The 27,549-nt window shown below is 45.5% G+C and overlaps 1 protein-coding gene across 1 annotated transcript in view; it reads right to left on the reverse strand.

The window, feature by feature from the left end:
• Positions 1–8,477: 8,477 nt before the first annotated feature.
• SLC27A2 (solute carrier family 27 member 2) overlaps positions 8,478–27,549 on the reverse strand; it is a gene marked incomplete at both ends in the record, with an annotated part of 48,295 nt that continues 29,223 nt past the window's right edge. The window contains 6 exons of the mRNA XM_080707015.1: positions 8,478–8,654; positions 10,159–10,289; positions 14,024–14,121; positions 16,126–16,324; positions 17,137–17,227; positions 18,864–19,058. Coding sequence (XP_080563141.1) covers positions 8,478–8,654; positions 10,159–10,289; positions 14,024–14,121; positions 16,126–16,324; positions 17,137–17,227; positions 18,864–19,058 — 891 coding nt within the window. The remainder of the gene's footprint in view (positions 8,655–10,158; positions 10,290–14,023; positions 14,122–16,125; positions 16,325–17,136; positions 17,228–18,863; positions 19,059–27,549) is intronic.

A 27,549-nucleotide genomic window follows, 5' to 3' on the forward strand; every position in this document is an offset into this window, starting at 1 on the left:
GCAACTTAGCTGGACACTCAGTAACTTAGCAAGACCCTGCTTAAAATTACAAATAATAAAAAGGGCTGAGCATATAGCTCAGAGGTAGAATGCTTCTGGGTTCAATCCCTCCTCCTCCTCCTCCTCCTCCTCCTCCTCCTCCTCCTCCTTCCTCTCTCTCTCTCTCTCTCTCTCTCTCTCTCTCTCTCCCTCTCTCTCTCTCTTTTCTTTCTTTTGCAGTACTGGGGATGGAACCCAGGGCATTTTACCTCCGAGCGACACCTTCAGCTTGATTTCTTATTCTTTATTTTGAAACAGGGTCTCACTGAGTTGCAAAGGGCCTTGCTAAATAGCCGAGTCTGTCTGCGAACCGCAATCCTCCTGTCTCAGCCTCCTGGATGCTGGGTTTACAAGTGTGCGCCACCACACCCGGCTACCAATAAAATAATTTTCTTCCCATTTCAGATGGCAATATAATGGGGAATGGCTCTAAAATTGATAATATGAAGTTTTGTTTTGTTTTTATGATATAAATAAAGCTGAAACTCATTTAGGTGGTAAGGAAAATTAACAAATTTTACTCCATAATAGACTATTGTAATGGGGAAGAGAGGCCGATGTGAGCTGAACTCCATTTCAGGTGGTGCAGAGAGCATTTCAAAGAGGGGGGGCTTGGCACCCATTGGCCAGAGTCGGGAATGTACAGTGATTACAAAATGAGGGGCTGGTCCACGTGAAACTGCCCTGGGTTTGTTAACGGTTTTTATGGAAGCGAGGCTTCTACCCTCCACAGATGGGAGATGGGCCCTGCCTTCAGGTGCTAGCTGGAACTAACAGTAACTTCTTTGGGCAGCCCTGAGTTTTTGAGGCTGACGTCCTGGGAGGGTTGGGCCAAGGTCATTTTAGGGTCATGACCTTGGGCTATTAGAAGCAAGGTTAGTGTTTGTTCTAGTTTTTAATAGGCCAGGGTTGAGGCCTTGTTGAGAAGAGAGCTCAGAGGAGACTGGCTAGAGATGGGTCAGGAGAGAATCTTCAGGAGTTTAAAGCTGGCCAGGCATGGTGGCGCACGCTTGTAATTCCAGTATTTGTGAGGCTGAGACAGGAGGATCCAGGTTCACAGCCAGACTCAGCTACTTAGTGAGGTCCTCCGCAATTTAGACCCAGTTTCGAAATAAAGAATAAAAAATAGGGCTTGGGGATGTAGCTCGGAGGTAGAATGGCCCTGGATTCAATTCCCAGCACCACCAAAAAAAAAAAAAAAGTTTTAAAGGTTCATGTTATCACTTTTTCTCTACCAATGATCCCTGAACTTGCTACATCTTGAAATTACCTGGGGATCTTTAAAAATGATGGATGCCTGGCTCTCACTCCCAGAAATCTTGGTGTAATTGATATTGGGGTGAGCCTGGGCTTTTGGGGTTGGGTAGCTTGCTAAGTAATATTAATATACAGCAATGTTTGGGGACCAGTGTTTTAGGTTCAGGTGTTTCTCAAAGAGGTGCGCAATGGCGTTGGTTATCCCAGAGAGTACTGGTGCACAAGTGTAGCCAGTGGTCCTCCAATTTGAGCCCATGCCAGAATCATCAGGAGGACTTGTTAAAACAGACTGATTGCCAGGTGTGGTGACGCACCCTTGTAATCCGAGCATTCGGGAGGCCGAGACAGCAGGATTGTGGTTCCTGGACAGCCTCAGCTACTTAGTGAGGCCCTTTGCAACTCAGTGAGACCCTGTTTCAAAATAAAGAATAAAAAATAGGGCTGGGGGTGTAGCTTGGGGGTAGAATGCCCCTGTGTCTCATCCCTTATGCCACAAAAACCAAAAATACAAAAAAATAACAAAAAACAACAAAACCAAAAAACCAAACAAACAGATCAGTGAGCCCTCCTGGGAGTGTAGGTCTGGGGTAGGGTCCTAAAATTTGCATGTCTACCAAGTTCCCCAGGATGCTCCTGATGCGCGGGCTGCTGACCTGGGGACCACATCTACCTGGTTCTCTTCCTGCAAGTGCTTGGTAGAATTAGCTATATGACTTAGGTATATTACTTAACCTTAGGCCTCAGTGGTTTTTTTTTTGTTTTTTATTTCTTCTTTTCCAAATAAATTTTACTGAATACTTTTCAGAATTTCTTTTAGTTAGGGTTATTTATTTTGGTAGTACTAGAGATTGAACCAGGGGCATTCTATCTCTGAGCTACAACCCCAGCCCTTCTTATTTTTATTCTGAAACAAGGCCTCACTATCTTGTTCAGGCTGGCCTCAAACCTGTGGTCCTCGTCTCAGCCTCCTAAGTACTGATACTACAGACGTGCACCGTCATGCCTGGTTGGCTTTAGTTTTGTTATATAAAGTCATAGCGTGTGTCTAAGAAACGATCTGTTAATTGATGTGACTGTTCAAGGGCAGACTTCTTCCCGATGCTGAGCTCTTCTTGGGGCCTGTACTTTAAGTTACTTTGACCTACAAGAGCTGAGCTCCAGGTAATACGAGAATTCAGTTCTGAGGAAGTGAATCGCACCAGCTGAGCGCACACGGCGTACAACTCCAGGCGCGTTTGCTATTGTTATAATGGCTCCCAAAACGTGGCCCCTAGCAAACAGCGTCAGCCTCCAATGAAAATTTGTCAGAAAAGCCGGGCGTGGTGGCGCACGCTTGTAATCCCCGCGCTCGGGAGGCGGAGACAGGAGGATCGCGCCGGTTCGAAGCCAGCCGTGCTGGCTTAGGAGACCCTGTTTCAAAATATAAAAAAATAGGTCTGGGAGTGTAGCCCGGAGGTAGATGGGCTTCCAGGAACCCCAGTACCACCAAAAAAAAAAAAAAAAAAAAAAATTTGTCAGAAATGCAAATTCTGATTCCGATTGCTCCACGTTTTAGTAAGACTTCAAGGTGATTTTCTTTCTTGCTGTTTCCTAAGGCGATTGTCAATGTTCAGGGTGAGAATCACTGGTCTCTGTGAGCCGCAAGAATCGGGTCAAATTAGCTCTTCTCCCCCGGCAGGAAAGCTTGCGGAGAACCATTTGTTTACCAGGTTGTTCAATGAACGGGAAATAAATAATTATTGTCTACCATATGTGAGGCATTGAAGATATAAATATGAGCAAGATAGTCTCTGCCCTCATGGAACTGATAGTTTGATAAATGCATGAAATCTGAGCCAGGGGAAATAAAATCTCAATGGACTGTACCAGCAGCCCTATCTGTACACTGAGGCCGACGATTGAGTGATGTACCTAAGTCACATCGATAATTGTGTGCTCGGGGAGATAGCAACCAAGCTGACTAGGAGGCCAGGGGCCAGTCAGCCCATTTCCTTAGAACAGTCCTGGGGGGTTACGAATGACATTTCTTGTTAGCCATCTCTTTACGGGCCTCAGGCAGCCCTGCCAACTGTCATGTCAAAGTAATTACTACAGGAAACATGTGTATCTTCTCCTTCTGTGCTTGGCTATGTTTCCTCTAATATGCCCAAACTAGAAAACACAAAGGTTACCAGTAGGACCCCAGATATTAGAGGGGAAATACTAGCTAAGTTTTAATGGAAAGATAGGAGAGGAGAAAGGCCGATCTTGATTAAGGAGCATCTTCACCTGAACATGTGTAAAATTATGAATAAGACATGGTTAACCTGGCCAACCATTGGTGGTGGGGGGGGAGAAAACGGGGGCGGGGGGAGAGGGCACCAAATATAGTGTAAATGTATACTATTTATGTTCAATAAAAAAATTGTTAAAAAAAATAAAAAAAATAAAAAAAAATAATAAAGAATGAAAAATAAAAAAAAAAAAAGAAAAAAAAAAAAGTAATTACTACAGAAAAATTAAAACGCATAGAGAGTCTCTGACTCTATTAGGGGTCCTTCTTGTCAGCTGTCCTTGCAGGTCTGAGCTGACCTCCGAGAGAAAGCCTTGGAACCCGACCACACTAGTGCTGAACACATCTCTTGGTCCATAACAGGCACCTGCCCAGTGCCGGTGGAGTGATGTATGAATGAACGGCCCAATTTAACGTGTCATTTTTAAGGATGGGTCACTGCAGTTGGTCAGTGTCTTTCCATTTTTATACTGACCATCATTAGCTTCCATTTTGGATGCTAATGATTTTGGACATATTTCCCCGTTTTACCCCCAAATTACTTTGGTGAGTGTAGTTTCCTCTTTATGCACTGATTACAAATTTCTAAATAGAACATTGAAAATTGGAGACCCATTGATTATTGACTTAGGTTAAAAATATCTATTGATACTTTCAAATAAAGGTAACTTGTAAGCTGGGCGTGGTGGCGCTCGCTGCTTATAATCCCAGCTGAGACAGGAGGATCCAGGTCTGTGGACAGTCTCAGCTACTTAGGTCCTTTGCAACTCAGTGAGATCCTGTTTCAAAATAAAAAATAGAAAATAGGCCGGGCATGGTGGCGCACGCTCGTAATCCCCACGCTTGGGAGGCGGAGACAGGAGGATCACGCTGGTTCGGAGCCAGCCTTGCTGGCTTAAGAGACACTGTTTCCACATAAAAAGTAAAAAAATAGGTCTGGGAGTGTAGCCTAGAGGTAGAAGGGCTTCCAGGAACCCCAGTACCACCAAAAAAAAAAAAAAAAAGAAAGAAAATATGGCTGAGGGTGTACCTCAGAGGTAGAAGGCCCCTGGGTTCAATCCACGGTACGAAAAACAAACACAAAAAAGGTAACTTGTGCAGATAATTATCTGGGGGCACAATCTCTGACCCTTTTAAAAGAGAAAACTAATTTTTTTTGTGGTAGTGGGGACTGAACCCCAGGGTATTCTACCTCTGAACTACATCTCCAGGATAATTTTATTTTTTATATATATTTTTTCAGTACTGGGGATTGAAACCAAGGGCATTCTACCTCCAAGCGACACCCCAACCCTATTTTTTATTCTTTATTTTGAAACAGGGTCTCACTGAGTTGCAAAGGGCCTCACTAAGTAGCTGAGGCTGTCCGTGAACCGCAATCCTCTGGTCTCAGCCTCCCAAATGCTGGAATTACAAGCGTATGCCACCATGCCTGGCTTATTTTTTTTTACATTTAAAGCAAGGTCTCATTAAGTTGCTGAAGGCCTTGCCAAGTTGCTGAGGCTGGCCTCCCACCTGTGATCCTCCTGTCTCAGCTTCCCACGTCCTGGGATTACAGGTGAAAAACAAGTCTTCAGAGTTGATTATCTCTCACAGGTGATGTCTGTCTTCTTCAAACCCAGGAGTTAAGGATGCTGTGCTGGTTGGTGCTCAGCCTATCATAATGGAACTGTGTTACCCAGCTAGGACCAGGGAGGTTTGGAGAAGTGGGAGGCTGAGGCAGCCATCATTCTGGAAGGCAGAGCTGGCAGGGACGTGAGGACCTTGGTTTCTGAGTTTCTAGCTAGATGATCTAAAATATGGACCCAAGGACTTCAGGGCCCAGGAGGCTGTGGCTAACGGAACGCTATCGTCTGACGATGGGGTAAGTGCTGACCTTTCACCTGAAAAGATGTCCCTGTGTTGGAGGGACACCATTGCCTTAACTTGTCTCTCCTGACAACTTTGGACAAGATTCCACGTAACTCAATTGCACAACGTGAAAGTCAAAAACACAAGCTGTGCTATTCCCTATCGCTTGGATTCAAATTCTCACTGCGAGATCAATAAAGCAAAGGCAGAGAGAACTTAGTAACACATTCCCAGGCACTGACGCACAAACAAAAATCATTCTCAATAATGGGGAAAAATTCACAAAGATGTGGCATTTTTAGAGTTTTTCTTGGGCCATCCTCAAGAAAAACTTTCTGCAGATAAAGTGCTCAGGAATTATTTAATTTTAGGTGTAATAAGTGGGTCAGGGATCCTGAAAGTCAGAATGAGTTCTTGTAAGGTTACCTATAAGAGTGCAGAGAGAGTCGGGTGTGGTGGCGCACGCTTGTAATCCCAGGATTTGGGAGGCTAAGACAGAAGGATTGCGTTCGTGGCCAGCCTCAGCTACTTAGTGAAGACTTTGCAACTCAGTGAGACCTTGTTTCAAAATAAAGAATAAAAAAATAGGGCTGGGGATGTAGTTCGGAGGTAGAATACCTCTGGGTTCCATCCTCAGTAACACACACACACACACACACACACAGTGCAGAGAGTACTAGAGAGACATTGTGAGAACTTAAAGATTTCTAGTACTATCCTGGGGAAAAGAGTGGTGACCCTTCATGTCCTGGGCCTTGAGGATTCCTAGGTATGCTTGCCTGAGGCCTTATGGGGACTCTACTTGGGAAGAACTGTGACTCCTTGCCAGCTCCTAGGTGTCTGAAGGAAGGCATTCCTTTTCTAAAGAGGCTGGGGTGAACTTGGGTCTCACTTTCTGGATGTGGACTTAGGAACTGGGGTGTCCCAATGGCCTAGGACAATGTCTCTCAGTCAACATTATCACTGCTATAACCCAAGACAACCAACCCCACAATTCAGAGGAAGAAAGATTTATTTGCTCACAGTCTGGGAGACTTAGAGGTTCAGTCCATGTTAGGCAGGGTTTGTTAGGCAGAGCTCAGTACATGGTGGTGGGAAATGGGGAGAGATTTCAAGGTTTTGCTCTCACATCCTGGAGACCAGGCCAGAAGCAGAAAAAGGGAAGGGGGGTAGATATTTCACATATATCCCCAAGGCTACGGCCCCGGGACCCCTCCTTAGCAACTAGAGGGCTAGGGGGACATTCTAAATGCAAACCATCATAGACAAGCTCCAGAGAGAGAGAGAGAGAGAGAGAGAGAGAGAGAGAGAGAGAGAGAGAGAGAGAGAGAGAAGAGAGCAGTTCCATGTGTGAGAGGTGGGAGCTGCTATCTGGAGAGCTAGGACCTACTTGGCTCACTGATACATTTTGTTTGAGATGCATGGACGTTTCAAAAATGTTGAGCCTTTACATGAAAAAAAATGGGAGAGTACCTATAGATTTGAATTTCTGTTTTCCAAATAATGAGAAGGTCTCAGCAGAGCCTGAGCCGTGTTGCCACGCGGCAGTGACTGGCTGGCTGAAGCTGAGTAGTGGCTGTCCCGGTTTGTCCCATTGATGGCTCCCACCCACGTTACCAGTGTGAATCCCAGAGACACTTAAGATTGCAACCCACGATGTGGCTGCAGAATATTTACTGAGCACCTTTTATGTGTAGCACTCTGATGCAGACATAGGCTTCTTCAAGGATTATGGATGGAATTATCACACCTGCTGGATAGTGCTATGGCCAGGATGCTATGAATAGGGAGAGTTGGCTTTTTTTTTTTTTTTCTTTTCTCTTTTTGGTACCGGGGATTGAGCCCAGGGGCATTCTATTTTGGAGCCTCACTTCTAGCCCTTTTTACTTTTTTGTTTTGAAACAGTGTCTTGCTAGGTTTCTGAGAGTCTCACTAAGTTGCTGAGACTGGCCTTGAACCTGCGATCGTCCTGTCTCAGTCTCCCAGGTACTGGGAGTATAGGTGTGCAGCACTGTGTTGAGTTAGTTGTCTTTTTAATGGTGTTTGCATTGGATTGTTCACCGCGGACCCATCCTCCTTATTCTCCACCATTTAAAAAATATATTATAAGCCGGGCATGGCGGTGCATGCTCGTAATCCCAGCATTCGGGAGGTTGAGACCGGAGGATCGCGGTTCACGGACAGCCTCAGCTACTTAGTGAGGCCCCTTGCAACTCAGTGAGAACCGGTTTCAAAAAATAAAAGAATAAACGCCAGGCGTGGTGGCGCACGCTTGTAATCCCCACACTTGGGAGGCTGAGACAGGAGGATCGCACAGGTTCGAAGCCAGCCTCAGCTACTTAGTGAGGCTCTCAGCAACTTAGTGAGACCCTTCTTCCAGATAAAATATAAAAAAGGTCTGGGAGTATAGCCCGGAGGTAGAAAGCCTCTGGGTTCCACCCCCAGTACCATCAATACAAAACAAAACAAAAACAAAAAATAAAAAATAAAAAAAATAGGGCAGGGGGTGTAGCTTGGAGGTTTAATGCCCCTGGGTTCCATCCCCAGACCCACAAAAATATATGTATATATAATATATAATAAATATATAATATATATCTATAGATACCTAGAGAGCTATTACTATTATGGGCCAGACACCTGTGAAAAGTTACCACTGAGCCTATCAGACCCTGGAGGAATTGACATAGGGTTTGCATTTAAAATCAAGTCTGCAAAGAACACAAGAGACAATATCATTCCCCATGTGGTGCTCACCTATTTTATTAAGTGTTTAAAAAAATAAGGTCCACCCTCCAGAAAAGCTCAGTCTGCAAATACAAACAGTAGGTGCACGTTGAAAAAAATAATTATCTCTAAAGCTTTTCACTTGCAAAGGTTCAGGAGTAATTAAAAAAGAAAAACTCTCCCCTTGATGGCATGAATGATTTCCTAAAAAAAAAAAAAAAATTGTACCTCACAATCTTCAATCAAATGAAAGTCGGATTATATCAAGTGGCTGTACTAGGTCCATTCAGTTTCTTTCCAGAAATGTTGTCAGTTACCCTCCTGGGAATATTCAGAGTTTGAGGGTTTTGTCATTCAGGGCTTTATAAATGTCCTCAGTCATAGGCACATATGTCTTTGCTGCATCATCCAGGAAATACAAGGAGTCTTTGACCACTGCTGGATTGAAGCCCTCCTCCATGAGTGACACTTTGCGATGTTTAAAAGTTCCAGTGACCTCAATGGTGTCCTGAAAAAAAAAAAAAAGATCCAACGATCCTCACTGTGTCTGGATTCTGCAATCGATTAGGGTGCAGGGCAAGGGGTCGGGCATGGGGGTTTGCTAACTTTGGGCATCTCTGGCTCCAGAGCTGCAAAGCGTAAGCTTTTATGATACCCATGCAGCCTGTTTTCAGAAGCTCCACAAGGGGGCCTCTGTGAACGATTTGCTTTTATTCCTTTGGAGCCTTGATCACCCATGGGAGGAAGAGGCTGCTAACAGTCAGCTCCCTTGTGGAGACTGTGAAGCAGAGGGGCACTGGTGCTTGTAAGGCTGCAGACATCCCTGGGATATCCAGGCTAATGTTGGGAGCGGGAGGAGAGAGCGCTACACACAGACAGCTCTGGCTGTTGTCTCCATTTGTCTGTCTGAAGACTTTGTTCAATGTCAGTTGAGCTATTTGAAGAAAATTGATTTTCATGTCTCTTTATCATCTGGTTGCAAAGCAAATGTCAGTACTTTATGAACACCAATAGAAATAACCCTGTGCACTCTAGAATCTAAGCATATCCAGAATCTAAGATGTCTTAAGTCTTCAGTTACAGGATCATGGAGGTCAAAGTTCCAAAATGAGAGCGTTAAATTGATAAAAAGGGCTGGACTTGTTGGTGCACGCCTGTAATCCCAGTATATAGGAGGCTGAGACAAGAGGGTCACGGGCTCAAAGCCAGTTTCAGGAATTTAGCAAGGCCCTCAGCAACTTACTGTAACCCTAGTTCTAAAACAAAAAACTAAAATAGGGCTGGGGGTCTAGCTTAAAGGTAGAACGCCCTGAATTCAACCTTCTAATAAACGGGCTTGTTTTGGAAAGGAAAAACAAAACAAAACAAAAGCCCTCCAGCAGTTGATAGTTCCCTTTGGTAGTTCTAACTGGCTAATGATGCCCAGTTAAAATTTATCCTGTAGAAAGGTGTAGGGCTTAGTGAATTTTTGTATTCTGTATAACCGAAAACAAACAAGAGGGCTAAGACACTTCTTTTTTTTTTTTTTTTTTTTTTTTGTGGTACTGGGTTCCTGGAAGCCCTTCTACCTCCGAGCTACACTCCCAGACCTATTTTATACTTTTTATATTTTGGAAACAGGGTCTCTTAAGCCAGAGAGGCTGGTTTCCAACCTGAGCGATCCTCCTGTCTCCGCCTCCCAAGCGCGGGGATTACAAGTGTGCGCCACCACGCCTGGCCAAGACACTTCATTTTGAAGTGTCTGTCATACCTCACGAAACACAGACTTTGTGAGCTATCTGCCAAGACTACTGTTGAATAAACTCTGCTGTCATTTTAGGAAGAAAGGAATTAGGATCATATTTCCGCTCGCTGTATTTTCTGATATTTTTGATTCCTTGTTGAACACTTTCTGAGCTCTTGGTGGTGCAAATGTGACAAATAGGGTCACCCTGGGAGAAGAGGAGTCGTTTTTTTTTAAGGGTCAGAGGTCACTAAGAGGGAAGCTAATTGAACTTGACCAGACATCTCACCTGTATTCTCAGAAACCGAGGCCTTGCATAAGCGGGTAGGTAATCAAGAACGTGCCGGAAGAGTTTCTGTCCATCAAATTCATGGTTTTCTTTCATTTTGATGGAAGCCATGCCAATTCGACCCTCATGACCTGAAAATAAAGTAGAAAAAGATGAGCTGTATTTCAGCCGTTGATTTCATTCCTGAGCCTTTGATAGCTATTTATTATTTATTTTTTACAGTCCTGGGAGTGGAACCCAGGGGATGGAACCTACCTCTAAGCGACACCCCCAGCCCTATTTTTATTCTTTATTTTGAAACAGGATCTCATTGAGTTGCAAAGAGCCCATATTTAAATAATCCACAATATTCTTTCCCACTAAAGAAATTGTCCAAGTACTCTGTTTGAAAAAAGTTGTGGAATGCTTAAAAACAATCAAACAAACAAACAAACAAACTGTAGTCTGAACCGGGTGTGGTGGTACATGCTTATAATCTCAGTACTTGGGAGGCTGAGACAGGAGGATCACAGGTTTGTGGCCAGCCTCAGTTACTTAGTGAGGCCTCTACAACTTAGTGAGACGCTATTTTAAAATAAAGAATAAAAGTAGGGCTGGAGATGTAGCTCGGAGGTAGAATGCCCCTGGGTTCAATCTCCAGTACCATAAGAAATAAGAAAAAAGAAACCTTGAAAGGGACTCGTTCAAGGTCACACAACAAATACTAACACTAGGCAGAATCAGAATTTTAATCCATAGCTGGGCGTGGTGGCGCACGCTTGGAATCCCAGCATTTGGGAGGCTGAGACAGGAGGATTGTGGTTGGAAGCCAGCCTCAGCTACTTAGCGAGGCCCTTTGCGACTCAGTGAGACCCTATTTTAAAATAAAGAATAAAAAATTGTGCTGGAAGTGTAACTAGGAGGTAGAATACCCCTGGTTTCTAGCCCCAGTACTGTAAAAAAAGAAGAAAAGAAAAAAGAATTTTAATCCAGGCAGGCTGGCTCCAGATCATGTCCTTAGAGCCGCTGTCCTTCTTAGCAGACTGTACAAAGATGGCTGAGTGGGACACAGGTCGAACCGCTGGCCACGGGAAGTGTTTTGGGGGATTCCAGTGAAAAGTCCTTGGTCCATTGTCAGGTTCTTCATTGCAGTTTGTAATGTTGGCTCTGTTGTAACTCCAGGAACAAACATCACCTCTGAGACTTGCTTATTTTATTTTATATATATATATATATATATATATATTTTTTTTTTTTTTTTGCGATTCTGGGGTTGGAACCCAGGGACATTGCAAAGGGCCTCACTAAGTATTTGAGGCTGTCCTCAAACAGTGATCCTCCTGTCTCAGCCTCCCGAATGCTGGGATTCCAAGCATGCGCCACCATGCCCGGTTCTTGAGACTTGCTTATTGAATTCCTAAGAGCTGTGCCACTCTGCATTTCAGAGAAAAGCAGCAGGTGAAGCGGAGGGTGGAGGCAGGTGTGGGGAACCTGTTCTGAGCTCTCTCATTCATACCCACTAGTCTTAGGTGTGAGCCCCACAGAGAAAACAGATCCTAGCAGCGGGGCTGTTAGTGGAGAGGTGTTCAGAACAATTACCATTGTTTTCTTGGGAGGACAGCGGTAATTAGGTATTAGTAGATCTTCTAGCTGATCCAGCAGACCCAGCGGGAGTCCGGGTCCACTTCCCTGAACTACTTAGCTGTAATAAGAGAGGGGAAGGACCTGTCTGTTGGTCACCTGGGCCCCAGCTTTCAAATCTCTCCCATGGTGATTTTGTGTTTACCTATGGCTCTGAGAAAGGAAAAAAGCACAAGGGGATTTTCTTTTTTTAAATAAAAGAACCATCCCGTCATTTGGTTTGCCTTTTATCCGAAGATGCAGGAGACCTTCTTTCTTTTAGGGGTCCCTGGCACCTGTCTCAGGAATCTCAAATGTCCCTAATAAGCTTATTCTAGAATTGAGACAGGTGCCAAAGCAACAGAAACCTTGTGCACTGAATAGCTCCAGCCTCCTGTCCTGGCGGTAGCAAAGCCGGTTCAAGGAGCAGGGGTTTGTTTGGTATCGGGCCTCTGCCCTGATCCCCTGAGCTTGCATGGCAATTAGTTCAGCTCCAGCAGGAAGGTTCCAGTCTCTAGCAGTTACGGGCCAAGTCTAAAGGTCAGTTCTGGCCAAGGGTTCTTTGGAACCACATTTTCCAATAGGACAGTCATTGGTCACCTGTGGCTATTAAAACTAAAATTTAAACCAGGCGTGGTGACACATGCTTGTAATCCTAACATTCGGGAGGCTGAGACAGGAAGAGAAGACCGTGAGTCGTGGCCAGCCTCAGCTACTTAGTGAGGTCCTTTTCAACTTAGTGAGACCCTGTTTCAAAAAAAAAAAAAAAAAAAAAGACTAAAATATAGGGCTGGGGGAGTAGCTCAGAGGTACAATGCCCATGGGTTCCATCCCCAGTACCACACACACACACACAAAAAAAAAAAAACCCACACACACTAAAATTTAATTATAATTCAGCACAATGAAAAACTTCAATTCCTCAGTGGCAACAGCCATTCACTAGTGACTATTGACTGCCATATGGGACAGAGAAGATAGAGAGTATTTTTGTCCTTATAGAAAGTTCTATTGAGAAGCCGGGCGTGGTGGCGCACGCTTGTAATCCCCGCGCTTGGGAGGCGGAGACAGGAGGATCGCGCAGGTTCGAAACCAGCCGCGCTGGCGTAAGAGACCCTGTTTCAAAAATATAAAATGTCTGGGAGTGTAGCCCGGAGGTAGAGGGGCTTCCAGGAACCCCAGTGCCACCAAAAAAAAAAAAAAAAAAGTTTTATTGAGAATGGAAGGTTCTAGAAAGCAGTTGGACATTTCTGATGTATCACCTAGAAAAGGCCAACTCCATTCTAGGCAGTTCTTTCTTGGCACATAGCTGACATCTATGAGAGCCTTGCTCAGAATCACTCATGATGGACTGGTGACTTTTTTGGGGGGTAATACTGGGGATTGAACTCAGAGATACATCCCCAGCCCCATTTTGCTTTTTTTTTTTTTCTTCCTTGCGGGTCTGGGGATGGAACCCAGGGGCATTCTACCTCTGAGCTACACCCCCTGCCCTATTTTTTATTCTTTATTTTGAAACCGGGTCTCACTGAGTTGCAGAGGGCCTCACTAAGTAGCCTCACTAAGTAGCTGAGGCTGTCCGCAAACCACCCTCCAGGTCTCAGCCTCCCGAATGCTGGGATTACAAGCGTGCACCACCACGCCCGGCTCTCATTTTGCTATTTTTTAACAGGGTCTTGCTAAGTTACTAACACTGACTGCTGTCTCAGCCTCCCAAGTACCAGGATTATAGGCATGTGCTACCACCATCCCTGGGATGGAACCCAGGGGCATTCTACCTCTGAGCTTCACCCCCAGCCCTATTATTTATTCTTTATTTTGAAACAAGGTCTCACTGAGTTGCAAAGGGCCTCACGAAGTAGCTGAGGCTGGCCTTGAACTGAGATTCTCCTGTCTCAGCCTCCCAAATGCTGGGATTAAATGTGTGTGTCACCATGCCCGGCTCTGGCTCTCAATCTTTTCTCAGCCTTTTCTCGAGGTGTGCCAGACACAGCCTGGGACCCTGCACCTAGGAGCTTTAGCTCGCCCGAGAGCCCAAGAACAGCTGGAGCTGATGCCAGAGAAAGGCCAGCTCCCAATGTCCCAAATGGCCCGATACAGTGGAGCATGAAGCCGACCCAAGCGCCTTCCTCTCTGCTGGCTGATACGGTTGTTTAGTTCTGTAGCTGGCAAGAGAAGGCCATGACAAACTCTGCCCTGCAGTTAAAATTATGTCCAGCAACTGTATGGGTTTGGGCCCAGACTTCTAATACTCTCCGGTACCTACCTGGCACAGGCACCCCATAGACATTCACTTCTTCGACAAAATCAACCAGTCCCACTATGTCGGCCACTTCGGTGGTGGCCACATTCTCCCCTTTCCACCTGCAAGAAGAGAGGGGGTTAGCAGGCGATGCTGGCGCTCTTTGGCCCAGGTTGCAAAGGCAGGCGGGGCCCCCAGGCCTCTTTGGGCAGTTAGTGTCATCTTCTCATCTTGGTCACTTAATACAATAAAAGGCACGGGCGTAAAAAATAAAGGTCTAAAGCCGGGCGTGGTGGCGCACGCTTGTGATCCCAGAGTTCGGGAGGCTGAGACCGGAGGATTGTGGTTCACAGCCAGTCTCTGCTACTTAGTGAGGCCCTCTGCAACTCAGTGAGACCCTGTTTTAAAATAAAGAATAAAAAAATAGGGCTGGGGATGTAGCTTGGAGGTAGAATGGCCTGGGTTTCATCCCCAGTACCACATACACACAAAAAAACAGAACAGAACAAATACATTCTTTAGATCTCTCCCAAGTATCTTAATAAGGTGAAAGCGGCATAAAATAAAAATTTAGATTCAAAGTCATGAAATATTAGGGATGGAAGGAAGGAATCCTGAGAGTCATCAGGACACTCTTGAAACGGGTGAAAAGAATTGATGTCAAGGACAGTAAGAACCATTACCTATCTGGCTGTAGTGGTTCGCGCCTGTAATTCCTGTACTTGGGGGCTGAGATAGGAGGACGGCAGGTTTGAAGGCAGCCTCAGTGACTTAGGGAGGCTCTCAGTCACCTGGAGAGATGGCGTCCAAATAAAAAATAAACAGGCCTGGGGGAATAGCTCCGAGGTAGAATGCCCTTGGGTTCAGTCCCTAGCACCACACACACACACACACACACACACACACACACTCACACTCACACCCCTGGGAACATTCCCCGCCTTGCTGGCCAGGGGTGTAAAGGAGCCTGGGAGTTTGCTTCTCATTCAGTCACGATCTTTCAACTGTATCCAGGAGATTTCTGTTCCTTTACACACTTCTGTTCACACAAGAGGCACTGAGGCACGGGACAGGCGCAGAGGGGTTGGCAAGGGGACCCGGGGCCTGTGTGTCTTCAGCAAGTTTACACAGAAAGAAGCCAGTGTCATGATGCCAGAGGAAAGTGCTATTGTTGGGAATTGATTTTATGGTTTATTAGAGTGACTTTCAAACTTCCTTCTGCTGGCCTGGGGCTCCATGGGAAATGTTTTTTTTTTTTTTTTTTTTTTTTTGGTGATACTTGAATGGGAACCCAGGGGCTTTCTACCTCCAGGCTATACCCCAGACCTATTTTATATTTTATTTGGAAACAGGGTCTCACTAAGTTGCTGAGAGCCTCACTAAGTAGCTGAGGCTGGCTTCGAACCTGTGCAATCCTCCTGTCTCACCTTCCCAAGAGTGGGGATTACAAGCGTGCGCCACCACACCTGGCTGGAAACTGTTTTGTTTGGAGATGGAGGACAGGAGGGAGGGAGAGGAGGAAGAAGGACTCCTCACCTCCTGCTCAACCTGAAAAGCAACACATCAATGTGTGTGTGTGTGTGTGTGTGTGTGTGTCTCTGTGTGTGGTGCTGGGGATGGAACCCAGGGCATTCTACCTCTGAACTACACCCACAGCCCTATTTTTTATTCTTTAATTTTTGAAACAGTCTCATTGAGTTGCAAAGGGTCTAAGTAGCTGAGGCTGGCCTTGAACTGTGATTCTCCAGCCTCAGCCTCCCCAATCCTGGGATTACAAGCGTGGGCCACCACGCCTGGCTTGCATTTGATTTTATCTGAAGAAAAGCTCCAGGATTAGAAGCAGCGGGAGGAGCCCCGGGTACCCTGAGTGAACAGCAATTACGGAGTCAACAGAGAATAGTTGGGGAAAAAAAATCAGACACAGGCTGCCTGACATTCTCAACGTGGCATTGCGGAGCCGAGCTAACTGCACCGCAGAGCAGCAAGTGTGTCTTCTGAGCTGTATTCTCTGGGAACACCGGAGCTCGGATTGACACATCACTGAGACCGGAGGAAAGGCAGTAACCCACTTAGAAGCCAAATCACACATGCGTTTGTTTTGGGCTCAGTAATTCAGAGACACCAACCGGAACGTGTCTCCAACTCTGTCGTGGAAGTGAATGAAATTTTCATGGTCGATCATGAGCAGATCCCCGCTGTTGAAATAGAGGTCTCCCTTCTTAAAGACGTCTCTCAGTTTTTTCTTCTCTGTCTGAGCTTTTCCTCCGGCGTAGCCGTTAAACGGCGTCAGCTGTGTGATTTTGCAAATCAGGAGTCCAACCTCCCCTATGACAGAAGAGAGCAAATTGTATTTTGTATGCTAAAGAGAAGCAATTTCTCTCACTAACCTTCTCTTAAAACCGATGCCACACAACAGCCTGGTAAAGCTGGCCGCAGGATGTGCCGTTTTCGTGTCTATGTTCATAGACATGCGGATGTATCATATGTACACATGCTACACGTATTCTCTATGGCTACACATTTGTAAACATATATGTATGTATGTATGTATATATGTATTTTCTTTTTGTGGTATTGAGGATGGAACCCAGGGGCATTCTACCTCTGAGCTACATTCCCAGCCCTATGTTTTTTATTCTTTATTTTAAAACAAGGTCTCACTGAGTTGCAAAAAGCCTCACTAAGCAGCTGAGGCTGTCTTCGGACCGTGATCCTCCTGTCTCAGCCTCCCAAATGCGGGGATTACAAGCGTGCGCCACCACGCCTGGCTATTTGTAAATATTTTAAAGATAATCTGTTGAGTAATGACTTGTGCACACAACTAGACAAATGCAAAGTAGTTAAGGCTGAAAGATAAAGACCACCTAAAGCCAACGATAATTCTGCAACCATTATTATATACCCCTTCTCACAAAACACTTACTTTATAAGCTAGCGATTGTTAAACTAGTTTTAAACCTATGTGACATGTAGTGGTGAATGATCACCTTTCTGCTAGTTCCTATAAACTACTTCTGAGGGTTCTTAAGTAAACCTCGTTTTTCCTCACTCTGGTGCATTCTATGCTGATAAATATTATGTTGGTTTGTAAAAGTTAAGAAAAGTCACAGGCTAAATGAAAAAAAAGCCCGCCGTACCTTTGGGAACTTTGATGCAATATCCATTTACATCACGGACTGGTTCATCTTTCTCCACATCATATTTAATTAGCTCATAAGTTATGACTTTCTAGCAAAATTAAAATATATAATTTTAGAACAAATTCTGCTTTAATTTTTTCTTCTTCTTTTTTTTCTTTTGCGGTACTGGGGATGGAACCCAGGGGCATTCTACCTCTGAGCTACACCCTTAGCCCTTTCTATTTTTTGAGATAGGGTCTTGCTAAATTGCTAATTGCCTTGAAACCTGAGATCCTCCTGTTTCAGACTCCCAAGTACTGAGACTAGAGGCATGATTTAGATTTGGCCGTCCACTTCTTTCTGAACTCAGGTCTCCTTGGTCTCCATGGTTTGGGCTAGTCCAGATTGGAATGGCTCTAACTGGAGAAGAATGACCCCCTTAGCAGCGGTTCCGTGGGCAGTAGGACTCCACTCTTGGAATACTGCGGTAGGATTTTCAGTGATGACAGGAATGTTTTAAATCTACCCTGCTCAGCATGTTAGTGTCTACCCACATGTGGCTATTGACCGCTTGACTGTGGGAATGAAGAGCTAAATTTAAAATTTGACTCCCACGCTTTACATTTAAATACCCACACCTAACTCGTATTGGACACATGGGTCTGGAGGACAGTGGAGAGCCCTGTGCAGTATGGGTTTGGTGGCTGTTATCAGAGAGGCCCCTGGGACTGGGGACTGCCTTAAGCTCAGGCCAGAATATAAGAAATGGAATGTCAGTAACCATTAGAGCTAACAACTCTCCAAGGCTGTTCTATGACAGGTAGTGGGCCTTTAAGGACTTTTATCATAAATTATGTAATCCTTTTGACAATCACGACTAACATCAAGTAGGAGCTATGTTTTCTCTTTAAGATGATGGGGTTTCTGCTTCAGAGAAAGAGCCCTTATGCGCAGGGATCCCTGGCTTCTGAACTCTGCGAGTCCATCTCTGGGGACAAAGGTGGCCCTGGAGCTTGGGTGTGAATGGTTCATGGCCAGGCATGATGAGCTGCCCAGAGGCATCATGACGTCAGCCATGATGAGCCTCGGTGGAGGCTCCGCATTCACTGCTGGACTGTTCCTGGAATTTTGCTTAGGCCTTCTAGAAGCCTGAGTGTGTGAGAACAGACAGATGAAGTCCAGAGACCCCAGGCAATGGAACCACCAAGAGGGAGTACAGACTGCTGTGTATGTAAGCAGCTTCTGGTAGACCGATTAGGGGACTGCATGTGCTCAACAGATCCTAGATGCACCCCAGTTCTCTTGAAGGCCCGATAGGTGGAGCTTTACCCTGCACATCTTCTACAAAACGTCGGGGTCTCAGCTCATAACCACTGAGTCCAAAGCCCAAGGGCTGGGGCTTGTACCCCAGCAGAGTTGAAGAGGAACACTGTGGTTCACAGTGGATAATAATCTTAGTGATCTGGCTACCTTCACATGTTTAGCATGTCAAAGTCAAAATGAAGGCAGGGGGGCTTCACGTAAGGTGCAGGTGGCAAAGGCATATTGGGTTGATATTAATAGAAATTGAGTTATTCTTAATTGAGATGACCTTTTTGAGGCCATCATCACAGAGAATGAACACGACTTCTCTTGGTAACACAGATGGGGACCCGGCTCTGATGTCCCATGAAATTCTGACAATAACTTTTAAAGAAATCTCTAGAAACTGGTTACATGTGCTTTTGGGTTCCAATGGACTTAACTTTTTGTAGGTAGTTGATTCTCCCGACAGCCCCGACTTTTCTGGGATAATTCACAAATCCGATGTTGCCTTCCGTGGAAGCGTAGAACTCGTAAATGTGAATGTCTCCGAATCTCTTGACGAATTCTCTCCACACGTCAGCTCGCAGGCCATTCCCCAATGCCATTCTCACTCTGTGGTCACGGTCATTTGGCTTCTGTGGCGGGGAGAAGAATGGGTCCGAACTGAGACACCTCTGGAACCTGTGCTGTAACGGCTGCCTTTATTTTCAACCAATTTTTTCGCTCACTCACATACATACATATATACATTAATTAATTAATTTGCAGTACTGGGGATGGAACCCAGGGGCATTCCACCTCTGAGCTCCACCCCTAGCCCTATTTTTTTTTATCCTTTATTTTGAAACAGAGTCTCACTGAGTTGCAAAGGACCTCACTAAGTAGTAGCTGAGGCTGTCTGCGAACTACAATCCTCCTGTCTCAGCCTTCCAAAGGTTGGGATTACAAGCGTGTGTCAACCATACCCTTCCTTCCTTCCTTCCTTCCTTCCTTCCTTCCTTCCTTCCTTCCTTCCTTCTTTCCTTTCTGGTATTGAACCCAGGGGCATCATGCTACCTCCGAGCTACACCCCCAGCTCTATTTTCTGTTTATCTTTGACACAGGGTCTCACTAGGTTGACGAGAGTCTTACTACTTGCTGAGGCTGGCTTCCAACCTTCCATCCTCCTGTCTCAGCCTGCTGAGTACTGGGATTGCAGGCGTGTGCCCCTATGCTTGGTTACAGGCTTAATTTATAGTAGTAGTTTACCTTTATTTTATTTACACATTTCTGTTGGTTACAGACTTACCTTAGTGTATGTCTTTTCTGCCGCTCACAGATGTTATTTTGTTTCCAACACGAGCATTATAATCTGACACCTAGAACTCGGATTTAATAGCCCAAAGACTTATATTTTCCCATTTTTTATTTTTAAGGGGAAGAATGAGACTATTGGACAGAACCAGGTAATGGCCAACATGTAATCCACGTCCAGTGTAAAGTTAGAATGTGTTAATAGTTTTTTGGTGGATAGCAGTGAATTCCTGGAAGGGAAGGTATCCCTGGAAAAGATCTATCTATTAGGGATAGACACATTCTATTACCTGTAGGGCCTGGGAAGAAAAAAATCTGAGAGGAGAGGGAAAGGAGAGAGAGAGAGAGAGAGAGAGAGAGAGAGAGAGAGAGAGAGAGAGAGAGAAAGAGAGAGAAAACCATTTCCCACAAAGCCATTAAAGAGCAATAATGTTAGGGCCTGGGTTGGGCGTGGTGGCGCACGCTTGTAATCCCCGCACTTGGGAGGCTGAGACGGGAGGATCGCACAGGTTCGAAGCCAGCCTCAGCTACTTAGTGAGGCTCTCAGCAACTTAGTGAGACCCTGTTTCCAAATAAAATAGAAAAAAAATAGAAAAAATAGGTCTGGGAGTATAGCCCGGAGGTAGAAAACATCTGGGTTCCACCCCCAGTATCACAAAAAGTAAATAAATAAATAAATACTGTTAGGGCCTGGCTGAGGCTCGGATCACTCCCTCATTTCAGGTACCCCTAGAGCTCACAAGACCAGTTAGAGCTGAGCCAAGACAATGAACTGTCCCAGAGGGATGGGAAAGGAAAGAGGAGGAGGAAGCTGGCTCCCAGCTGCTCAGGTGGCCTGGGAGGAACATGCTTTGCTATAAATAAACATCACAAAGGAAAAGCTATTTTGAGTGCGATGGCTGTAAGGAGAACTGGTGACAAGAGGATTGGGGCAGGAGGTGCCTTCTATGTAGCCACACTCAGGCATGGCGGCCCTACAGATAGGTCTAAACCAGAGGTAGTTTTGATGTAATATACATATATATGTATATTATACTTTTTGTGGTGCTGGGAATTGAACCCAGGGACATTCTACTTCTGAGCTATACCCCCAGCCCAAATTTTTATTCTTTATTTGGAAACAGGGTCTCACTAAGTTGCAGAGGGCCTCACTAAATAGCTGAGGCTGGCCGCGAACCTGCGATCCCCCAGTCTCAACCTCCCAAATACTGAGATTACAAGCGTGTGCCACCACGCCCAGCTTAATGTAGTTTATGTTAATAAGGTAATTTATATTCTCCAGGAGATCACAGACGGGTAGAAGAGATAAATAAGTCCAAATGGGGCATGGTGGTGCATGCCTGCAATCCCAGTATTTGAAAGGCTGAGACAGGAGGATCTGCAGGTTTGAGACCAGCCTCAATGATAGTGAGACCCTATTTCAAAATAAAATAAAATAAAATAATTTAAAAAGGGCTGGGGTAGAGCTCAGAGGTAGAGTGCCCGCTGGGGCCAATCTTCAGTAACACACGTACACACACAAGCTCTGTAACCTTTTTTTGAACAGAAAACAGGTAAAATTGCCAGGTAACTAGGATTCTCCTCTCACCCCAAATGTTAATTTACTGGGTCCAACAGCAATTGCTTGAACCAGAACGCTTTCTTTATTTTCTACATTATTTCCTACACTGTGGAGGGAGCCTGGAATAAGAGTCACTTTTTGTGCAAACCTGTTCCGAGAGAGAGAGACAGGCAGTTCTAAGGGGAGGAACTTCGATAAGGCCAAACCAGAACAAACTTTGAATTGGCTCCACGCAGAAGGAGTTAAGGGGCCAGAAAAGCAGTAAACAGGCATTTGATTTTCAGGCAGTCGGTGGGTAAAGACTTACGAGGCCAAAGATTTTCAGTAGTCCCAGCCAGAGACACGGATCTATACTTGTCGCTGATAAGAATGGGCCCCTGGAGCCGGGCGTGGTGGCGCACGCTTGTAATCCCTGTGCTTGGGAGGCGGAGACAGGAGGATCGCGCAGGTTCGAAGTCAGCCGTGCTGACTTAAGAGACCCTGTTTCTAAATAAAAATATAAAAATAGGTCTGGGAGTGTAGCCTGGAGGTAGAAAGGTTTCCAGGAACCCCAGTACCACCAAAAAAAAAAAAAAAAAAAGGCCTGTGGGTAATCTTTTTTGGTGGTTGGTTGGTGCTGCTGGGGGTTGAACTCAGGGACGTTCTACCTCTGAGATACACCACAGCTCTATTTATTTATTTTTTTTTTAATTTGGAAATAAGGTCTCGCGAAGTTGCTAAGAGCCTCACCTAATTGCTGAGGCTGTTTTAAGACCTGCGCTCCTGTGTCTCAGCCTCCCAAGTCCTGGGATTACAGGTGCGTGCCACCGCCCCTGGCTTGAGTAATCTTTTGAAGGTGGTCACGGGCAGAGAGCAGGGATCTCTCGCTACTGGCCATAAACCATGGTGATCTAAGAAGCATTTGAACCTGCACGAGCCCTGGATGCTTTTGTTGCGATGGCTCAGGGCGTCTCTTCTCTTTATTGGCTCCCTAGGTCTGGAGGTCACTGGCTCCGTTCTCGGTATACTTGCTAAGTACCTGTAAGGAGGGAGATCGTGTGTCTCTTTGCCAGGGCCAGTTCTGGTAGGTGACTTCTGTCCCTCCCATTCCCATTTGCAGAATGAACTGTAGGGTCATCCTGGCCCTAAGATGTGATTCTCCTCCGTAAGGACTGGCAGCTTTTCAGGGACACCTCTCCACTCCACTGTCCCTCACTGTCATTCTGAAAATAAAATATCCCAACTATTTGAAGATGCTTACTTTCCCTTCAAAATCACCACCTGACCTGATGATGCTTATGTGCTCCGAACCTGCGTGAGCAGCTCTGAAGTAGGATTTCCATCCTGTGCCCAGACCACAGTCCATTCTCACAAACACTTAGCTTACTTCCTTGCCTACTGGATGGTGACCACGGATCTCCCGCATTAGACGGTACACTCCTTTGAGGCCAAATATATCTCTGTATCTTCCACAGAACTGGGGTCTCTGCTTTGCATATAGCAAAATTTCTCCAGTGAAATACACAACATCTGCCAGAAAACCCTCAGTAGCTGGCGACTGGGATGTTGGCACAAGGGCTAAGGGTGAGGTGGAGGAGGGTGCAGGTGCCTGGGCATACAGGAAGCTGGCCAGACCCCCAGGTGCAGCTGGTTTATAATCACAATACCTCAGGCTCAAATTTGCATCATACAACCGAGGGATCTTATTACCCTGGTGGAGGGATTAATGCTCTAGCTTGGAAATGTGTGTGGACACAGGCGGGAGATTCTGGAAGCTTCTCCGCTGACTGTCTTTACTAACAGTGGCCGAGAGTGGGGATGTGCGAGTTCTCCTCTCCCACTGGCAAACTGGTTCCCTGGGGCCAGTCACTTCTCTGAGGAGGGCCAGCTTTTAAGACCAAGGGTCATGTGCTCATGTTAACAAGTGTCAAACATTCTCTTCCACCTCAGAACTGAGATGTACCATGTGAACACGCTTGGGGGGACCTCAGCGTGACTGAGGAAGGGTGAGAGGCTGGGGCGTCCTGGAGGAAAGGTAATTCAGATAAGCAGAAAACTTTCACTGAGGGCTTTTCTATGTGTCAGGCAGTGGGCCTGCATCATTTTAAGTTCCTTAAAAAGCTACTAGAGTGTGATAGGACATAACATATTTGCCTCATACTACAGTTGAGGGAAGTAGACCCTGGGGAGATAACTCTGGGTTTCCTCTTTTCTCCCCCTTCCTAAATCAGATGCTTATACTGCTGTCTTTTGATTCCTTGCTTTTAGATTTCCTGCGCTGCTGTTTTCTCTTCTGTTTTTCTACGATGGTAAATTTTAGTTAAATCAATATCCAGCATTCCCATTAGTGTTCCCCTCACGTACCATAGGTGAACCAAGGAGTAGACTATGAATAAACTCTTAGGCATGTTTTTGTTTTTCTTGGAATCAACTGCCTCCCTGGGCACTGGTCACTCTTACATCGGTCCTCACCTTCTAGTAGCCTAAAAAGACGATTCCCCGCATGCGGAGGGTGTGGGATGGTCCAGTTTCCTTCCTTCCTTTATGCTTCCTCTAGTCCTGCTGCGGTGTCTGGACCAGCTGCTCTCTGAGCCTGGGAATCCCTTTTCTCTCCTTTTCCCTGGGTCTTTTGCTCTCTCGTCCACTTTCCTGGTTGGATGAAACACTGACTCTTGTCACTTCTTAAAGGCGGGTGTATAGAGGTTAAGTATTTTCTTAGACTTCAAATGCCTGAGAATATTCTTTGTGTATACCTGATTGATAATCTGGCTGGGCGCACAATTCTAAATGGGGAATGACTTTTGGTTAGAATTCTGAAGGCATTTCTCCTTTTTTCCTGCTTGTAGAATTGCCATTGGCAATTCAGAAGTTTTCAAAGAATTTCTCTCTCTCTCTCTCTCTCTCTCTCTCTCTCTCTCTCTCTCTCTCTCTCGGAATACTGGGGATGGAGCCCAGGGATATTCTACCTCCAAGCGTCACCCCCAACCCTATTTTTTATTCTTTATTCTGAAACAGGGTCTCACTGAGTTGCAAAGGGCTTACTAAGTAGCCGAGGCTGGCCACAAACCACGATTCTCTTGTCTCAGCCTCCCAAATGCTAGGATTACATGCCTGCACCACCAGGCCCAGCTCACTATATTTTCAATCCTGTGAACCCAGCGTCATTCTACCACTGAGTTATACCCCCCAACCTATTTTATTTTGAAATAAAGTCTTCTAAGTTGCTGAGGGCCTCATTAAGTTGCTTAGGCTGGCCTTGAACTTGGGATCCTCCTGTCTCATTCTTCCAAATACTGGGATTACAGACTAGAGCCTTTTCAAATGTGTGCACACACATGCGCACATACTAAACCTCCATCTTTTCTCCGTGTGTGTGTGTGTGTGTGTGTGTGTGTGTGTGTGTGTATTACTGGAAATGGAACTCAGGGGCCTTCCACTATTAGTTCAAGTTTTAGAGCCTTAGCTCAGAGCCTTCCACTATTAGTTCAAGTTTTTACCCCTTTTTGTATGAGGAGCCCCTTTCCTTAAGTTCCCCTTAAATCCACAGAACCCGAGTTTCTGAAGATAACCTATGATTAAAAAAATCTTTAGCCGGGCGTGGTGGCGCACGCTTGTAATCCCCGCGCTTGGGAGATGGAGACAGGAGGATCACCCAGGTTTGAAGCAGCCGCGCTGGTTTAAGAGACCCTGTTTCCAAATTAAAAAAAAATAAAGTATAAAATAGGTCTGGAAGTGTAGCCCAGAGGTAGAAGGGCTTCCAGGAACCCCAGTACCACACACACAAAAAAAAACCCCAACAAACTTTGCTTGAGGTTTTGAGATAACATTTCTTATAATGCTTACAAGTATTTTCCAGATAAGCAGAGTGCAGTGTTGAAAAGCAATGGCCGGCAGGAATCTCAGATCTCGCTTTAGACTGGGGATCATCCCAAACCATATGCCCTAAATTATATTTTAAAAGTGTAAAGTCCTGATCAAACTGCTTTTGTTTTCCAGCATCTGAGGCAACATTAAGAAAAAGGAGAGCCAGGAATGATGGTGCACGCTTGTGATCCCAGTACTTGAAAGGCTGAGACAGGAGGACTGCAGGCATAAGGCCAGCCTCAGCAACTTAGTGAGGCTCTCAGCAACTTAGCGAGATCTTGTTTCAAAATAGAAAATAAAATAGGGCTGGGGGTTTAGCCCAGAAGTAGAAGGTCCCTGAGTTCCATTTCCAGTAACACACACACACACACACACACACACACACACACACACACACACAAGTGTACACACACTAAAGCCTCCATCTTTTCTCCGTGTGTGTGTGTGTGTGTGTGCACATTTTAAAAGAACTACATACAGGGATGTTTATTTTCTTCCAGTCCAAAGAGGGCCCCCTTAAAACCAATAAAAAATACATGCATATCCCAGGAGGCCTCTCCTTGACAAGGGGATCTACATGGTAGAGAAAAAAAGCCAAACAGACACAGAGCCCTGTATGGATGTCTAGGTTTTAGAAGTCAAGCATGCGGTTCAGAGGACCACCTAGATGCTAATGTGAGCAAAACCAATATGACATTATTGAGAACTGCTGTGGGAAGGTCCTAGTCTGGCTTCAGCTCATTTGAACCTTTATGAACTTGTTGAATCTGTCAGATCAGAATAAAATGTGCTAAGCTCGGACATTTTGGAGGAAACATATTATCTCCTTCAACTCAACTGTACATTTTTTATTTTCTGGTGGGTCTGGCGCTGGAACCCAGGGGCATTCGACCTCTGAGCTATACCCCTTGCCCTATTTTTTATTCTTTATTTTGAAACCGGGTCTCACTGAGTTGCAGAGGGCCTCGCTAAGCAGCTGAGGCTGTCCGTGAACCGAGATCCTTTGGTCTCAGCCTCCCGAATGCTGGGATTACAAGCGTGCCCACCACATGTGGCTTCGATTATATTTTTATCCAGGGCATGAATTTAGAGGTTCACTCAGCAGTTTATTGACGTTGCCCCATGCCAGTAATAGACCTTGATGCCGAGGAGCTGGCAGTGAATGGAGTCCCTTCTTGTGTGGAACTTTTATTAATGGGGAGACAGATAACAATCACATAAACCCGAACCATGGTAGGAGAAATAAGGGCCACAAAACAAAAACAAAAACAAAAAAAACACTAACAAGATGCAGTCAGAGGTGAGTGGTAGAGTTTTTTGCTTTGTTTTTCGTACTGGGGATTGAACCCAGGGACATTCTACCTCTGAGTTACCCCCCCCTAGCCCTTTGTATATTTTTATTTCAAGACAGGGTCTCGCTAAGTTGCTGAGGCTGGCCTCAAACCTGCAATCTTCTTGTCTCAAGAGCTGGGATTTCAGATGTGTACCACCGCGCCCAGCCGACACAGCTAATTACAACTAGGAGGGGCTTCCCTGATGAGCTGACGTCTGGGCAGAGACTGTATTAAAGAAGGGGAGAGAGAGCTGGGAAGAGCCTCTTCTGCTAAGTCACAGAGCAGCTGGTATACACGTTGAACACAATATAGGTGCTCGATAGCAATTTATCGACTTGGTGATCCTTTGGGCTTGGTTGGTGTTGATTTAATAGACTAAAGGGTTAGAATCTACTGTACGTCTAGCCTAGTGTTTCTCAACTAGGGTCCTATTTGCCTACCTGGGAACATTTGAAATGTCTGGAGACATTCTGATGATCCTGAACGGCGAGAGGGGAAGGTCACTACTGCTGTTCTGCGAGTAAAGGCCAAAGATGCTGCTAAATAGCTTATAGCTATTTACTGTATAGCACACAGTAAATTCACACTGCAAAGAATTAACAGGCCCGGAATGCCAGTAGTGCCATTGTTGAGAAACCCTGATCTGGTCCCAAGGCGGCTTCCAGATCACTGATGGGAGTCAAGGGACTGGGCAGGAGGACTCTTGCAAACAGAACCGCCTTACCAGCATAGCTGGATGTCTGCGCACACAGTAGATCTAAGGCCCCTGGAGTTATCTTTGAGGTATCAGTTCCAAGCTTGGTGACAGGCCTGGTTGGTTGGTTTCTAAGCCACAAGGGGTTTCCTTTATTAGACAGCATTAAGTAAACATTTCCTGTTTGCCCTTGGTATAGGGGCAAGGAGACAAGATATGGCCCCTGCTATCAAATAGTTAAGGGAAGCCAAGAGGCATGAAGACACACACCTGCAATGCGTACTCATGAGAGACAGAAGTAAAATGATGTAGACAAAGGGAGTATGACTTGTGTTAGAGTAGCAAATAGATTTAATGTGGGAGGTCTCAGTGGAGCTGGGCTTGGACAGTAGCTTTTCCTA

The sequence above is a fragment of the Muscardinus avellanarius genome (genome assembly GCF_963383645.1).
Source record: "Muscardinus avellanarius genome assembly, chromosome: 12".
NCBI classification, from domain to species: Eukaryota; Metazoa; Chordata; class Mammalia; order Rodentia; family Gliridae; genus Muscardinus; species Muscardinus avellanarius.